The following is a 17,745-nucleotide window of genomic DNA, read 5'->3' as shown; positions in this document are numbered from 1 at the left end:
AGCAAAGCATTCTTAGTGTCAGTATGAAAACTTACTTTTCCCTTGACGTTTCTAGGGAATGCGGTTTCTAGTAAAATTTCCAGGTAAGTAGAATTTGTATTTGTTGAGACAGGGTCTTACACTCAGTAGTGGCAGAAGCTAGCCTTGAACTGCTGATTTCTCGATCCTCTTGCTTCAGCAAGAACCTTGAAGAAGGTTTCTCCACTTATAGCCCCGTCTCGTGTTGACTCTGCTCCTTGTCTGAAGTGATGTTTTGTAGTTTCCGTACCTGGGAAGTTGTCTTGATTTCCCTGTCTATTAGACAGTGAGTGAGCACCTCACTTGGACCTGCCAGTCAGTAAACCGGAAGTAAAGTTACATTCCAAAACACAAAATAACAACACTTTCAAGGCATCCACTGCCTCTGACTCTAAACTAAGTCTGCGCTCTTTTCCTCAGCTATCCCTGAGCCTGGAGGAAGGGGGTGTGGTGGAGATGTCCCATTCTTCAGTCTTGTATTCTCTGCATCCTGACCAGTTGTGGGTCTCTGTGTTAATCATATCTACTGCAAACAGAAGCTTCTCTAGTGACGGTTAAGAAATGCATTGACTTATGGTTATAATGATGTTACTAGAAGTTGAGTTAATACTTTCTCCATTTGGCAAAATAATAGTATTGGGCTCTGTCCTATTCATAGCATTGGGTGAGTGATTGTTTTTGCATGTGAGCATACTTTTTGGCACATGTATGCCTTGTGTGAATGTGGAAGTCAATTTGTTGAAGTTAGTTCTCTCCTACCGTGTGGATTCTAGGAATTGAACTCAGGTCATCAAACTTGGTGATAAGTGTCCTTACACCTGGTGAACCATCTTGCTAGTCCCTTTAAGTGTATTTTAAGAATAACTTATTTTAAGCTAAAACAAATTCACAACACATTAGAACTATAATCTGAGCATTATTGAGGCAGAAGCAAGATTGCTTTGCCTAGGCTATATATATAGCACAGCTTTGGCCAAAACTAAACCAATACAACAAAAAAAAACCAGCTACTATTAAAAAGGTTTGTTTGTCGAAAACAACTTGGGAACTTAGCTCAATGGTTGAGCCTTGCATAACAAGGCCCTGGTTTGGATCCCTAATGTTTGAGAGGAGAAGATAGAGCGGAGCCTTTATGGAAAAGATCTTTACAAACGCTACCACCACCAAAGAGAAAACAGCCAAAAATCCCACATGGTTCCGTTAATATCACGTATTTAGCCAAATTAAGATCATTTTCATCTTGGTGATTTTGAATAGTTATGGCTTTTTCCCTCTTGTGAGAGAACAACTGGTGTGCACTCCCTGGGACTGAATCCCGCCATCCGGAGCATCTCTAGATACATAGCAAGGAGAACCATTTTCTACCCCTTACCAAGTAAACTACCCTTCCTCTAGAAATTAAGGAATCATGTTGGAGCTCAGCACGGTGGTGATAAACATTTGTAATCCTAGTACTTAGGAGGCAAGGCAGGAAGATTGCCCTAATTTTAAAGGCAGCTTGGGAAAGATATAACCCTCCTATCTCACCCCCCCACAAAAAACCCTCCCTACACAGAGAAATTGTAGATGCCAGAATATTTTTTATAAAATAAGGAAATTTGGTTTCTTTTTGTAATATTTTTACTTGTTGGAGATACTAAATACTCAAGTAAATGTTTGGTTTCTTTTTGTAGTATTTTTACTTGTTGGAGATACTAAATACTCAAGTAAATGTTTGTAGTCATACTTTATACCCATCAATCATACATGCAAGGGGAAAATAAAAATTATGAATCATCCAGAGTTTGCCATATTTTTTAACTTTCTTGGAGGTTGGAGGAAGAATGGTCTATACCCCATGATAGATGGAAGGAGTTGTATAAACTACGTACTTGGAAGATATTGGTAGATTTTTCCAGTGGATCTGGGGAAATGAAAAAGTAAACTTTATAGCCATATTCAGATACTTCGTGTTTATTTTATAGCCTTCCACGCAACACCCAATACATATAAGCGGAAGAACACAGAGACAGCTCTGGACAACAAGCCTTGTGGACCACAGTGTTACCAGCATCTGGTGAGATTTAGTGCTTTGTTTCTCTGGAGGGCTCTTAAGAACTTGGTGGAGGTGGCGGAGAAGTTCTAATGCTGTCTGATCCATACGTACATGGCCATATGACAGGCAGTGGTCTCACCCTCGTTTCTCTCATAGCTGTGCATTGCACAGTGTAGTCTATTGATCTTGTATTACTCTTCATTATCTGTGTTACTTCTTCAGCAATGTTTCTCGGTCTTTAGGATCAAGGACTCTCTACAAAGTTTATGAGCGTATGAGGCATAGATAGCCCACTTAAGACACCAGAAACTCAGTAATCGTGTGCAGGCGTTCCTAAGCTTTTCGCATGGACGTATCCCTTCTGTGAATGCTTTAGGCCACTTGTAGTTTGAGCTGTACCATAGATCCCACAGATTTTCTTTTTTTTAAGTTATAGAGCTTAGGAGTAAGGGATTAGGAAAATATGAGGCAGGAAAGTTGTTTTTTACGGGTACTATCTTATTTTTTACCATTTCCCCTCTTTGAACCAAGCCACTCCTACCTAGGAACTAAGTGGGTATATATTGCCTGTTGGATTTTGGACAGAAGATTCAATGAATGGCACCTACAGAAGGTATCCTATTTTTAAGCAATTTGGTTTTGTAGAGTGAAGTATAAAACTGTTGGCTCCTTTCAAACTTTTCCCTTCTATTTCCACTAAAAAAATAAATAAAAATTACAAAAAGGAATTCTTGAGCACTGTTTTATATTCTTTATAAGGCAGAGCTTTATTGGCTCATCTAAAATGTTTCTGTGGTCTCTTTTACAAACCATACTCTTACGATTGTTTTATACTTTCTGAGATTGGATTGTGATGCTTCAGAATGCAAATGTAACCCTTCTCTTGTTCCTAAAAGTTCTTTCATGTCTTCCTGTGATTTTGCATCCTTCACAGGAAAAAATATTGGATGTTTTAATAGTAAGACCGGAAGTGACTAAGTCATGCATGTATATGTTTTGTGTCCTTGTATACTTTAAATAATACCTTTAAAGAGGTATGTATTATTTTAAGCTTTGAAATAGGAAGTCTGATTGACACACTTCAGTATGTGAGATTCTCTTTTAAGTGTACTGTATGTATATGTAGAGAAGATACCTTTATTGTGCAAAATACTTTTATATTTTAACTTTTTAACATATTTTATAAATTCATCATGTAGAACTGCCTTGCCTGATTTTGCATCATTAGAACAAAATATTGAACCTATTTTTATGTTTCTGAAATCTTGGAACTCTCAAAAGCAGACGAAATGTTGGGTATGTTGATATACAAGTGACTCTGGTAATGGGTACCATGATAGATTCGTGACCAACTTGTGCTATGCGATGTCTTATTCTATTCCACCAAGATGCGGTTTAGAACTTTACCCTGATGCTTCCTCCATTTCATTTTGCAGGAGGGAGCTAAGGAGTTTGCTGCTGCCCTTACTGCTGAGAGGATAAAGACACCACCCAAACGCCCAGGGGGCCGCAGAAGAGGAAGACTTCCAAATAACAGTAGCAGACCCAGCACCCCCACCATCAGTGTGCTGGAGTCAAAGGATACAGACAGTGACAGGGAAGCAGGGACTGAAACTGGGGGAGAGAGCAATGATAAAGAAGAAGAAGAGAAGAAAGATGAAACTTCTAGCTCCTCTGGTAAGATACGTGGGATAAGTGAGTTTGCTATTGCTTTGAAAGTTGAACTTTCTGAGGGTTAAGATTACCGAATGCATGTAGGTACAGACAGCTGGAGTTATAGGCAACTGTGAGCCACCTGATGTGTGTTGAGAACCAAATTTAGGTCCTCTCTGTAAGAGCAGTATGCTCCTAGCCATAGAGCCGTCTCTCCAGGGCCCTTACCTGTCTGCCCCTTCACTGCTGAGATCCGAGAGTTCTCTCAGTGCTCTGGCTGAATTGTTGGTGCTCTCTCCCCCTGCACCTCCTGCCAGCCTTGTCTTCCAGTAGGAAGGTCTGCCTTTCCCATTCCACCTTTCTTTGATGGAGCATGATGAAACTGAGGGCCTGTGCATAGCTTTGGTAGGGAGAAAATAAATACTGCTGCTGAGTTTATCTTCTATTTACTGAGTTTTAGTTCTTTCAACTCTGTGAGCAACACTGTAAACGACAATAGACCCCATATGCGTTTATTTGATAAGTGTGTTAAAGGAAGCAGAATTTCATGGGTTCCGTTGGGGAGGATGAAGATCTTTCATACTGTTTCTAGCTTTCTTAATTCTAAAATACAATTACGTGCCTTGTGTTTTCCTTAAGCATACCCCAATTTTTGTTTATTCATATTGTGTGTGTGTGTGTACATGCCGTGGTGTACATATGAATGGCAAAGAATAAACTCTTGGGTAGGTCCTCACTTTCCATTTTATTTAAGATAAGATCTTCTGGTTGCTTTTTCACTGCCTTCTCTGGGTTAGCTGGCCCATGAACTGCTGGAGAGTCTCGTGTCTCTGTCTTATTTCCTTGTAGGAGTGCTGGAATAACAGATGCCTGTGCTATGTGTCTGACTTTTATGTGGTTGAGAGGATTTGAACTCTGGTCCTTGTGCTGGCATGATAAGAGCTTTTACCAACTGACTCATCTCCCCAATCTCTTAGTCATTATTTCTTGACTAGTGCTAACATTTGGTTTTGTAGAAGCAAATTCTCGGTGTCAAACACCAATAAAGATGAAGCCAAATATTGAACCTCCTGAGAACGTGGAGTGGAGCGGTGCTGAAGCCTCTATGTTTAGAGTGCTCATCGGTACTTACTACGATAATTTTTGCGCCATTGCTAGGCTAATTGGGACCAAAACATGTAGACAGGTAAGCATGTGTGTTCAAAGAGATTTATTATGTACAGGGATCATAGGTGCTTGTTGGACTTGGAGTGTCTTAATTTTATTCTGTTCATCTTCTGAAAAAATTTCTCTCCTTCCTTAAGAAAGTTAAAACAGTAGTATTCTTTAGCTAAGTTTCTGAATTTCCCCAGTTTAGAATTCAATTTGAATGTGGTAGATCTAAATAGACAGAATTGAAATTTGGCCAGATTCTAAATTTAGCTATGCTCCCAGTGTGATGGACGGCAGTGATTTCTACTGTGTATCTATATACCTGGCACTGTCGTGAGAGAGACGAACATCTTCCCAGTACACAAGAGCATGGAATGGCTGTTCATGTTACTCTGCCTCTCACCTAGGTGTATGAGTTCAGAGTCAAAGAGTCCAGTGTCATAGCGCCTGTCCCCACTGAGGATGTGGATACTCCGCCAAGAAAGAAGAAAAGAAAACACCGGTAAGTCTGCTGAGGAGCCGGAGCTGCTGCCAGCCTTCTCCCAAGAACAGGAGTCAGTTTTCACTTGAATGATTATGAAAAAGGCTTTAAACTGCCCTCAGCCATAAACCTAGAGAAACCTCATTTCTCTCTATGGTTGCTGTGACTTTTTATATGTGGTCACTTCAGTATATTTGTTATGTCAAGTTATAAAATTTTTGGTTACCATATTGGTTTTGATTAAGAAAGACCTATTGCAGTACATACTACATAAACAGTTCCTTTAGCCATTTGGTGTGGAATGTTGTAAGATGTGTTCCTGCTCTGCTCTCTGGGCCAGTGTTTGGAAGTGTCTTACTCTAGGATTTTCTGAGTGTGTGCCATTACATTCTGATATTTAAAGTGAGCCTCCTCCAAGTCTGTGGCTATTGCTCACAAATAATTACCGTGAATAAATATACAGGATGCTTTTGTAAATGTAGAGCCAGGGAAACCTTGACTGGATCCCCCCTCCCCAACCCACTGTGTTTTAAAATGAAAATGTAGTTGAGTAGGTATGGGAGCAGTTAGGTTATGCTTCAAAAATTTTATATAGGCCCATATTGTATGTGTTTCATTGCTATTGTAAACAATTTAAAACTCAAGAGAAATTTTCCCATGGGAACAGGAATTTAGGCTTTAGTAGATGCTGCTAAATTTTTGGTTGAACAATTTCTTGCCATGCAGTTCAATTGGATGGTTAATGATGCTGAAATTATGAAAAGTACCAATATCCATGTAATTCAGACAAGACTAAATGGGTAGATGTACACAAGGCCTCCATAGTCTTATAGGCAGCGTGGACAAGTGCTTTCTTGCCAGGCTTTTGGGCGTGGCACAGCAACCTGAGCTGCTTCCCAGGCCCCTCTGAGCTGACAAGTCAGCAGAGAGTGGTACTGTCAGGCTCATTGTGGCTTTTCAGCACTGCTGCGTTAATTGCACAGACAGGTTCACTTAAACAGGTCTTGGGTGGATTTGTAGCTGGTTGTTCGTGCACCTTCACACAGAAGTTTCTTTTTCTTTTTTTTGCAGGTTGTGGGCTGCACACTGCAGAAAGATTCAACTGAAAAAGGGTCAGCATCTCCCACTTAAACCTCATTATCAGCCTGAAACTTGGCTTGTTGTCATTTGTTTTAGAGTAGAAACTGGATTGAAGTTTTGGTTATTCTGATTGAATTGACTTCTGCTTAGCAAATCAATTTAAATGAAATGTGTCTTGCTCTCCAGTTACTGCTGTTCAGAAAGGGAAAGCGAGTGGATGGAGTGAGGTAGTGAGAAGCAGAGAAGTAGCACTTCGGCAGGGGGGCTGACATGTGCAGCAGGGTTTTAAGCACTTGGGGGGTGGGAGGTGATTTTTTTTCCGCAGGACTGTGTGTCTTTCAGTGAAGGCAGCCAGTAAAGGACGTTCCAGAGGTACTGGGGAAGAATGTCTTGTTAATTGTGATGATCATTTCCCATCTCCCTGGATTCATTGGCTGCGTGCTGTTATCTTTACTCAGACGGCTCCTCTAACCATGTTTACAACTATCAACCCTGTGACCATCCACGACAGCCTTGTGACAGTTCGTGCCCTTGTGTGATAGCACAAAATTTTTGTGAAAAGTTTTGTCAATGTAGTTCAGAGTGTAAGTATTTGTTGCTTTGGTGAAATTGCATGAGAATTGAATAGGCCTTTGGTCAGCAACTGAAATGGTGATTATCATATTAAGACCTAAGGACTGGGAGTGCTCTCTTACTGCTTGCTGTAGGAAAGCTACTTAGTCTACAAGTATTCATTGAGCCTTTATGTGCTAATGTCTAGTCAGCCTTTTGGGCAATGTGAGTGTGTGTGTACACACAAGTTAGGCAGAGTTGCAGTAATGGATTGGATTTGTCTGTTCTTTTCTTTGGTCATTTGAATTAGCGTAAAGTGGCATAGACTGTAAGGACAGTCTACCCAAGCCTTTTTTGGCCATCAGGAGTGAGTTAGGGCTTTAGTTTGCAGAGTAAAGGAAAGTAGCATATGGACAGTAGGTTTTTAGAATCATTTAACGATGCTGTGCAAAGAATTTGAATACAAGGGGATGGATTAGAAATACGGTTTATTACACTGGTTCTCAGCCTTCCTAATGCTGTGACCTTTTAATACAGTTCCTCATGTTGTGGTGACCCAAAGCCATAAAATTATTCTTGTTGCTACCTCATAATTGTAATTTTGCTATTGTTATGAGCCATAATGTTAATATTTTTGGAGATGAAAGTTTGCTAAAGGGGTTTTGACCCACAGGTTGAGAACTGCTGGCTTATCGGAATGGTCAAGGGCCATGAATACCATTCAGTCCAAGACCTCCCTTCACCTATTTAGTTAATCATAGAACTTAAATTCATATGCCATTTCATAATTATAAAACAGACAACAAAAACCCAGCAGTGTTCCTTCTCAGTCCTAGCAGCTTCATGTTTGCTGTTCCCTTTCCTCATCCCTACAGTGGAATAGTAGGGGGAAGGCTGTGAGGATTCATGTGCTCAGCAAGACATTGGCTACGTTCCTGTAAAGGATTGTGTAAGATGATGATGGCTGGATATGGTGGTGATGGTGCTGAAATTTATCCCTGAAGGTCAGAACCGCTTTCCTGGATGTCGGTGCAAAGCTCAGTGCAACACCAAGCAGTGTCCGTGCTACCTGGCTGTTCGCGAGTGTGACCCTGACCTCTGTCTCACATGTGGAGCTGCCGACCACTGGGACAGTAAAAACGTGTCCTGCAAGAACTGCAGTATTCAGCGGGGCTCTAAGAAGGTAAATGATAGTCATGTCTGGAAACTTTTTTTTTTTGATAGCATCTTATGTAACCTATGCTGTCTTTGAACTCTCTATGTAGCTGAGAAGAACTTGAATTTCTGATCCTCCTGCCTCTATTTTCTGAGTGCTGGACCTGTGTATGTGCTACCACGTGTGATTTTATATGGTGCTGTGGGTTTGAACTCAGGGCTTTTGCTAGATAAGCACTCTTCCGAGAGCTCCCCTTCAGCCGCATCCTTTGGGAGATGGCTGTCACTGATAGTCTCAGATTTTATGTGGGAATGACAGAATTAAAAGTGACCCTTAAAGGTACAGCTGATAAGAGAGAGAAATGCTCAGGTGTTGTTTGGATAATGCAGGTGTCATCCCCTCCCCATCCCAGATTTAAGGTTTGATCATTTATTTGTTACTCTTCAAGACTTATTTTTGACTGAACTCTGACTTATAAGTGGAAACTCTCAACAAGGATAGCCTCCATCTCTTGGAAGTCTGGTCCTGGCATTTTTCTTTGACTTCATTCTCTTGGCCAAAAGTTTAGTACATTCTGTAGCGTCCTCGTTTTTCTTAGTGTGTTGTTGTTCAGAGCAATACATTGGTGTGTGTGTTGTAGGATACATGGGGTAACAGGACGCTGAATCTTGGGTGCTTTAGTCCTCAACCTTCTTTGTTTAAGGGATTTCTGGCAATATTTTGGTGGTCATCATCTTTAGAGAAACTGAAAAGCTTTCTGCTAGCTCTTTGAAGCCCAGACCACTGAGGAACAGTGTCTGTCAGTCCAGGAGTAGCCTTCTCTCCTTTTTTTTTTTTTAAAACAAAATAACCAAATTGAGAACACTCATATTGGCATTCACAAACAAACTTGAACTTCTCTTTCCAGTTCTCCTTTGTCTGTAACAAGAATGCCCAGTCTCAATTGCAGGTGCACACTTGGCCATAGGTCAAGCCCTTGCTTCATGGGAAAGCCTCTTTTGTTTCCCACAGCTGATTCAGACCACATCAGCAGCTTCTTCTGTGGTGGTGAACTTCTTATAGATGTACGAAGTTTGTGTTTGTCGTCTGTTTCAGGGAGTAGAGTAGTGTTTGACAGCTGGTGGCTGGAGAGCAGATAACCAGCCTCGTCCTGATACAGTCAGCCACCTCAGTGAGCCATTGCACTCCCATAAAGTAAAGGCCTACACGGTGGGAAGATCACCCTGACGTTCCGAGAAGTGGTCGGAAATAGGCATTATTAGCTAGTATTTTAGTAGTTGGTTCAAACTTTCTAGTTTTGTTAGCACAGAGACATTCTGTCCCCTCAGTGGAAACAGATGGTGATTTCTGTCAGAGTACAGGCCCATTCTCCATGTGTGGGTTTTTGTTGCTGTTGTTGTTTTGTTTGTTTTATTTTTTTGTGCATAGTAAAAGACTGGGAAATGCACCTGACAAAGGTAGAACAGAACAGGAATAGGTACATTTGGATGATCTGGGAATACCTTTAAAGGTCACAAGAAGGTTCTGAGTGAAGCTTGCTAAAGAGCCATGATGAGAAGTTACGCCACCTGGCACCTTTAATCCCAGCACTCAGGAGGCAGAGGGAGGCGGATCTCTGAGTTTGAGGCCAGCCTGGTCTACAGAGAGTCCCAGGATAGCCATAGCAACACAGAGAAACCTTGGCTCGAAAAACAGAAAACAGTGGTTTTCTTGGCCTTCTTAATAGGACTGATAAATCATGACACACTTCATGGCAATTTTCTGTGTTATCATGAGAAATCGCTAGAAGGAAGCTGCTGTGGAGGAAATGGCAGTGTCTCTAGAATAAACACCAGTAAAGAACCAGAACGTGGCAGGGTGGTGGTGCACGCCCTTAATCCCAGCACTTGGGAGGCAGAGGCCAGCCTGATCCACAAGAGCTAGCTCCAGGACAGGCTCCGAAGTTACAGAGAAACCCTGTCTCAAAAACCAAAACGAAAACAAACAAAAAAGCAAACAACAACAACAACAAAACAAATACAAAAATCCCAGAATGTGCTGTGGCCTTGAGCAGGCTGCAGAGTGGACGGTTGAGGTGAGTGGCTGCTGTGCTCCCTTAGATTTGTTTCGACAACCAGCTGTGGTGGTGTAACCCTATTCAAGGGCAGCCCGGGTCCCACAGTGACACCATGACACCATGTCTGTCTCAATCCAAAAACCAGGGTCTGAAGAGATGGTGCTATGGGTAAGCAGCTTGCCTGCTGACGTCGGGGCATAAGTATATGCCAACACCCACATTGAAAGCCAGGTGTAGTGAGGAGCTGCGGGCAGGCCTGCTTTTTATCCTGCCCGCCTCCTGCATAGCTAGCTTATGCCCTAAATAACAACACACAAACTGTATTCATTTAAACACTGCCTGGCCCATTAGTTTCAGCCTCTTATTAGCTAATTCTCACCTTTTGCTTTAACCCATATTTAGTAATGTGTGTAGCACCACGAGGGGTGGCTTACAGGGAAGATTCTAGCCTACGTCCATCTTGGGTGGGAGCTTCATTGCACCCGACTCACTTCCCTTCTTCCCAGCATTCTGTTCTGTCTACTCCACCCACCTATGTTCTGACCTATCAGGCCAAGCAGTTTTCTTTATTAATTAACCAATGAAATCAACAGATTGATAGAAGACTCTCCTCCATCAGCCAGGCATAGGCATGCACCAACAGTCCGGTGCTGGTGGGCCTGGCGTCTATCTCCAACAGCTCCAGGTTCAGTGAGACAGATGCTGTCTCCAAAGAAGTAAGGTGGAGAGCAGTAGGTACAGTACCCGAAGGTGCTCCTGACCCACACGTGTTACATACATGTACACACACATGCATACACATACATAAACACACTAAATAGATAAAATAACAAAAGTAAAATTTGTATTTCTCAGTTTTGCCATGGTGACAAAATGCCTGAGGAGAAGCAGCTGAAGGGCTGAGCCTGTCTGCTGCCCCAGCCGTGCACAGGGAGCCTGGTCTGCTGCCCCGGCCGTGCACACGAGGCAGAGCAGAGCCAGGAGCAAGGCATACACCTGAAAAACACACAGTAACCACCTCCTCCAAACCAGAGCTCACTTAGTCTGTACCCCTCCCAGGAATGCTGTCAATTTGAGTCTACCCAGAGATTAATCTGTTAATTAGTTCAGAGCCCTCACAATTCAGTCACCTTTAGGTGATCAGTCCACATGCTGGGGTCCGAGCTTTCCACACGTGGACCGTTTGGATTGTGTTTGGTTGAAAGTGAGTTAGTAGAGGGACGAACAGAAGTAAAAGCGAAGCAGATCTTACAAAGCTCCCTTGCTGCAGTAGCCATGACACCAAAGCTTTGGTTTTGTTTCCTATAAGGGGATATTTATTCTGAACTCTTTAGAAACATTAATAGTTTTCTAGACACATTTAACAACTTTGAACCCTATCACATCACTTGGGAAGGAAGGCTCTGCGGTCTCTGCAGCCTGCCTCGCTCTGGCTCACCTGTGATTGTGCTTATTTTCTAGCACTTACTGCTGGCACCGTCTGATGTCGCAGGCTGGGGGATCTTTATCAAAGATCCTGTACAGAAAAACGAATTCATCTCAGAGTACTGTGGAGAGGTAAGGCAATCATGTAATGCAGTGGTTTTGTCTATAGCAGCAGCTTGCATCGTTTTGGATAGATTTCTTATTAAACACCCATTAGCCCGGGCTTACTTGTAGATTTGGCTTGCATAGTAACAACTAGCTAGATTGCTTTAGTTCTTGTCATGTTTGGCTTTTATTACCTGGAGATGAGGGACTTAGGAACAAGAGCTTTGCTGTGTGGAATTGGTCCTGCTGAATTGGCAGATGAGCTGCTAGGGACCCAGAAACAACAGCATTACTAACTTGGTCTTTTTAGTTGTAGGGCTGGGGGGAAAGTTGTAAGATTGCTTCTGAAAGTCACAGTTTGCATTTTTGTTTTGTTTTGTTTTGTTTTTTGCTCATCAGAAAGACGATGTCATTTTCTCTAGGGATATTGCTTAGGACTTAGAAATCTCTCTGATTTCGAATTCTTAAAAATGTCATTTTGGTGTCAGGCGGTGGTGACGCACGCCTTTAATCCCACCACTCGGGATGCAGAGGCAGGTGGATGTCTTTGAGTTTGAAATTAGCCTGGTCTACAGAGTGAATTCCAGGATAGGCTCCAAAACTACACAGAGAAACCCTGTGTTAAAACACAGAAAACAACAAGTCATTTTGACAGTTCAGCAGGTAAAGGTACCTGCTGCCAAGCTGATGACCTTAGTTCCTAGGACTCACATGGTGGAAGGAGAGTAAGGATTCCCACAGGTTGTCTTTTGACCTTCATACATACTGGGCATGGGTGCACAATTGCTTCCCCATAAATTAATAAATAAAATGTAATGAGATTTAAAAATTCTTTACTATTGTACATTCCTAAAAAGGGGAGAGAATTTGGCTACTGTGACCCCTTGAAGAGGGACCAAAATTCTGTTCATTGGCTTTCATGTCCTAACAGGTATGGTCACTCACTCCAAAACAATTTCCTCCTGCATCTTCTTCCTTTTAGATCATTTCTCAGGATGAAGCAGACAGAAGAGGGAAAGTGTATGACAAATACATGTGCAGCTTCCTGTTCAACTTGAACAATGGTATGTTCCGAGCTTTGGAATTGGTTTGGGATCTGATTGCTGGTTGAGGTCAGCAAGATGCTGGAAATGAGTCGTCTGTCCACAGAAACAGCTCCTGGGATTTCTTATCACCAGACCTAGGCTCGGGGCTGTGAGGAGAGGGGAAGGTCCCCATTGAGTGGAAGGGCTGTGTTTACAGGAAACAACCAAACGAGTCCCAGCCACTGCCACAGACTCTGGCTGTGAGGGGACATGGTGTCTCCCACTGATGTGGCTTGCCGCATGTCCCCTGGGACTTGGGGTCTGTGTAGTTCAGCACCCCTCTCAGTGCCTCTGACCTGGGAGGACAGGCACATTTGGGGAAGCACCCGTGGCCCAGGATGCTGCCCACAGGATGTGAGGAAGGCAGCAGCTTGGTCTGAAAATGTGTGTACACAGTACATTCAGAGAAACTTACAGCTGGACCAATAGAATGGTTTTGTTTTGTTTTTTAATGAAAATGTTCTGCAGAAATATTGTAATCTTAAATGTTAATATGTCTACTTGATGTTCAGAGAAATCCGGCAGGACCACATTTTTAAGGCATGTTTTGCTCAGCAGTATATAATTGAGAAGTCATGGCATTTGAGAGCCATATTTAACAATCAAGGATTCATTTTAATCTAGAATAGCATTTTCTTCCAAATGTCATTTCATATTGAATGAAATTGAATGTATTATTTGCTTTTGAAGTGGAATCCCAAAGAACTCCTCCTAAACGGTAGTAGCTGATCCATGATTGAAACTACTCACTGGGTTGTTTTTTCCTTTTAGATTTTGTGGTGGACGCAACCCGCAAGGGCAACAAAATTCGTTTTGCTAATCATTCCGTAAATCCAAACTGCTATGCAAAAGGTAAGCTTTTAAGTTGGAATTGCCAATTTCATGTAAAACTTTTTTTTTTTTTTTTTTTTTTAACCAACCAAATGATAGAAGACTTCAGTGCCTCTGTCCCCTGGCCTGTCGTCATGCTCACTACTAGCCCCCCTCCCCGTGTTTCTCTTTCCAGTTATGATGGTGAACGGTGACCACAGGATAGGCATCTTTGCTAAGAGAGCCATCCAGACTGGTGAAGAGCTGTTTTTTGATTACAGGTTGGTAAAATACACTTTTAGTATATCTACGGGCTTTCCCTTCCTGTACTGTGAGCTGAGGTAAAAGGCTGGTTTTAAGTTCTTTACCAGATCTGCCATCGTCATTGGACGGGGCATTCTTCTAACTGGAGTCCCTGTTTGCCGTGGGCACCAGTAGAGAGGTATCTGTTCCCTCAGTGCAGGTTCTCGTGTGTTGACTATACAGTACTTATTTGAAAAAAAAAAAATAGCAAACCCCATGCCTAAACCTGCATTTAGTACCCTGCTGTTGAAACTGGCTGTGACCCCTGGGGTTTCTGATGTCTCCCGGCACATCTGTGTTCTACAGCACCCTTTCTCGTTGATGCAGTTTGTATATCTTTATGGGTGGCACATTTATATCTTCATTGCTTTAATTGTTAGCATGTGCTACCCTGTGGTCACTGGAATCTTTTTGGGGAAGCTATTCACAACCGCTGACAGTGCAGCGCTCCACTGGTAGGAGGCAGGCTGGCAGTGTAGTCCACCGGGCTGTGGGGCAGATCTGACGAAAGTTATTTAAGGTGACCAGGTAAAGATTTCTAGTTAGAGAATTCTTGTGGCTGAATATCCGCCCCACCAAGAAACTTAAGTTGCTGCAATGGGGGCCCTGTGTGTGCCTAGTTCTAGCACATTGTGGTGTATAGCTGGAGGGAATTAGGTGACATCTGGCTACTGGAACAGGGTCCTCGTGGGGAGGTCACTACGAGCAGGCCAGGGTTAGAGGCAAAGCTGTCCAGCTTCCTTAGTGCCCGTCTAGGCACCTGTTTTCCGACTCGGCACAGCCAATGGGGTTGCTCTTTGGCACTAGCCATTCTTTCCAAATCATGATTTTGCTTTCTCAGTATTAGACCCAGACGTCACCATGTGGAGCTGGTTCAGAGCACTGTGGGGAGGGCTGGGGGATGCTTCTAGCACAGGCGTTCTCCATTAGTAGTGATCAGTGGCGGATGCATGCTTCCCTTCATGCCTGCAGCTGTGCATTAGGGTGGGGGTGGGGTGTGTTTTTAGGGACATAATCCTCCACGTCAGCAGGCTTGGTCTTCCTAATATTGGACAGTAGTCATTTCTTGTTCATGTCGTTTCAGATACAGCCAGGCTGATGCCCTGAAGTATGTGGGCATCGAAAGAGAAATGGAAATCCCTTGACATCACTACCTCTTCCCCTCCTCTCTGAAACAGCTGCCTTAGCTTCAGGAACCTTGAGTACTGTGGGCAATTTAGAAAAAGAAAATGCAGTTTGAAATTCTGAATTTGCAAAGTACTGTAACAGTAATTTATAGTAATGAGTTTAAAATCGACTTTTTATTGCCTTCTCACCAGCTGCAAAGTGTTTTGTACCAGTGAATTTTTGCAATAATGCAGTGTGGTACATTTTTCAACTTTGAATAAAGAATACTTGAACTTGTTGTTGAGTCGCATGTCATAGAGCGTAGCCAGCTGATTCCAGAAAGACTACATGGAGCGGGAAAACTTAGAGCTTTGGTTTTCCGGTTGTCCATGAATCTTTAGTAACTAATAAACATACCGCATAGCATTTACCTAGATACAGTGCTGCCCTTGTCCTTTAGTCTTGAGTGAACTGCACTGGTGTGAGACATTCTGCAAGGAAAGTGAGTCAGCAGATGGTTTGTACCTCAGGGAAAGCTGTGTAACCTCCAGATCTGCTGTCCGGATGATTGTGGCTGAACTAGGTCGTTTCTAAGAACATACACAGCTTAAGTTCTATAGTTCAGACATGGTTCTACATGCTGGCAGGAAGGTAAGTTTGTGTTGGGGATACCCAAACCCAGCCTGAGCTGCCTGGTGAAATGGTCTCAGGAGACAGAAGACACACATCAATAATCTGGTCATAGTTTAAATCTCCAAGGGACTTAAAATAGCCCCCTCCAAATCCCTGCTGGGGACCGGAACTTCCTTGGCAGTTGGCCAGAGTGGCACAGTAACTGCTACAGCTTCAGTGTGGAGATGTTCACAACAGTTCTCTGGATCATAATTTTAATACCAAGTTACATTTTCTAGAGTTAGATATGTCTTTTATTTATAAAGATTTTTTAAAAACCTTCACTTTCACATATACTAAAACTTGCTTTGTTAATTTCCAAGATTGTTTCCGATCATATCAATTCATAAGGCATTGCAACTTGAATCTTTGATTGATGTAGGTCAGGAGGGACTCCAGTGACTGCCCATGGCTGCTGCTTGTTCTACACTTGGCATTTGCATGGATTGCCCTGGGCGAAGTGGGTAGCCATATTTAGCTGCTGAGGTGGACAACACCTTCTTTTAGGCAATTTCTTTAGATAACCTAATGGCCTGCCTTGTTCAAACAGGCAAACGGAGCACATCTGTTTAGTATCATATATGTTCAGGGCCCCCGGAGAGTGCATGGGATCAATAGTATTTACTGATGTAGCTCACCTGGCCATGGTTCTCATCTCCAGATGTCAACGGCAGAATGAAGGGTTCAGACTGCAGAGCTCCTGATGTGGCAGACACAGGTCTTATTAGTAGAGAGTAATTGGCAGAACTTGTGTAACAGTCTAGGTTGGCCTGAAACTAGCTATGTAGCTGAGGATAACCTTGAACTCTTGAGCCTACCTCTCAAGTGCTGGAACCACTTACAGGAACTCTTTGTTGTTAAAAACAAAAAAGAAGCTTACTTTTAATCTTGGTTTAGTGTGTGCGTACCACTGTGCATGCAGAAGTCATAGGACTGTTTACAGGGCTCAGTGCTCTTCCACATTGTGGACCCCTTATTAGGCATGGCAGCAAGTGCTTTTACCCACTGAGCCCTCTCATTGGCTGCATTTGATAAGCTTCAACTCTAGATAGATCTAGTCAGCTTGAAGCTCATGTATAGTGGGATATGGCACAAAGCTGATGCATGGTAAGCCAGTCTGCAACACCTCATCCAGATTGGTGACCGTGAAAAGCACCATGTCATTGCTGCCACACCAGGATATTCTATAGTTTATATTAAAAAGTACTTACTTACCTAGAAGCACTTCTTGTTTTTCAGTACTGAAAATCACCTTATCTCTAACCTTTATATGTCTGACTTAATATCTGCCCAAGTGTTTGGCCACTGCTATGAAGACTAACAAATTGTGTGATTAGTTTGTTGACAGGTTGTCAAGACAGTCTGGATGTGAACATTCTGAAATAACAAGCAATCTCTTAATTTTGTCTAGAATTAACTGCTTTTCCACTTTGCCCTTTGTTATAAACGATTCCAGTATGGGCCATATATAGGTCTATGTGGGTATTATTAGAGACAATTCCGTGCTCACGTGGTTAGACAAAGGTGTTACTTGGTCTGCATAGCTGCAGGAATGGAGAAGATTAAGGTCTCAGTTACCCTGACAGCTATGTCAGCATATTTGATTTTTTTTTTTTTTACCCTAAATCTATGTTTATAAAAGTAGGCAGTGATGTTCAGTAAAGAATAAACACTGCAAAATGTTTAAATTTCGGAAGCCTGCTGGTTCAGTAGCCACTGTTCTCATCCCTTTTTGGAGCCACTGTTCTCATCCCTTTTTGGAGCAGGTTTTCAAGTTCCCACAGTGGCAGTGACCCACTATGCTAGGACCCCTTGCCTGATGTTCTCAGGTATTCCCCAACCCCAGCTCTGTCAGTAAGAAATGGCCATTTCCCCCAGCCCTGTCAACTGTTTTAAATTAAAAGCCCAACTCTTTAGACCACTAGGTTCATGTGTAGCAGGGACAAACACCCTCCACACAGGAGGGTGTAGACCTTGCCTTTTTATTCATCAAGCCTAAACAGTAGTTTTGCATACTGACCACCCCTACCCTGACTCCTGTCTTATAAAAATCTT

The 17,745-nt window shown here is 42.6% G+C and overlaps 1 protein-coding gene across 6 annotated transcripts in view; it reads left to right on the top strand.

The window, feature by feature from the left end:
• Nucleotides 1–15,316, top strand: part of Ezh2 (enhancer of zeste 2 polycomb repressive complex 2 subunit) — a 60,940-nt gene extending 45,624 nt beyond the window's left edge. For 4 of the 6 annotated variants that reach the window (XM_038319872.2, XM_038319871.2, XM_038319870.2 and 1 more), the window contains exons 9-20: nucleotides 1,983–2,074; nucleotides 3,490–3,730; nucleotides 4,723–4,892; nucleotides 5,266–5,360; nucleotides 6,411–6,451; nucleotides 6,878–7,003; nucleotides 7,976–8,154; nucleotides 11,645–11,740; nucleotides 12,696–12,777; nucleotides 13,570–13,650; nucleotides 13,805–13,889; nucleotides 14,996–15,316. In XM_038319872.2, the coding sequence (XP_038175800.1) occupies nucleotides 1,983–2,074; nucleotides 3,490–3,730; nucleotides 4,723–4,892; nucleotides 5,266–5,360; nucleotides 6,411–6,451; nucleotides 6,878–7,003; nucleotides 7,976–8,154; nucleotides 11,645–11,740; nucleotides 12,696–12,777; nucleotides 13,570–13,650; nucleotides 13,805–13,889; nucleotides 14,996–15,056 (1,349 nt within the window). In that variant the 3' untranslated portion in view covers nucleotides 15,057–15,316. The remainder of the gene's footprint in view (nucleotides 1–1,982; nucleotides 2,075–3,489; nucleotides 3,731–4,722; nucleotides 4,893–5,265; nucleotides 5,361–6,410; nucleotides 6,452–6,877; nucleotides 7,004–7,975; nucleotides 8,155–11,644; nucleotides 11,741–12,695; nucleotides 12,778–13,569; nucleotides 13,651–13,804; nucleotides 13,890–14,995) is intronic. The other 2 variants (XM_038319874.2, XM_038319873.2) reach the window with 1 other exon arrangement.
• Nucleotides 15,317–17,745: the final 2,429 nt, after the last annotated feature.

This window comes from Arvicola amphibius, chromosome 2 (genome assembly GCF_903992535.2).
Source record: "Arvicola amphibius chromosome 2, mArvAmp1.2, whole genome shotgun sequence".
Lineage (NCBI taxonomy): Eukaryota > Metazoa > Chordata > Mammalia > Rodentia > Cricetidae > Arvicola > Arvicola amphibius.
The sequence above is the reverse complement of the archived record's forward strand: the minus strand, read 5'-3'. Positions and strand labels throughout refer to the sequence as shown.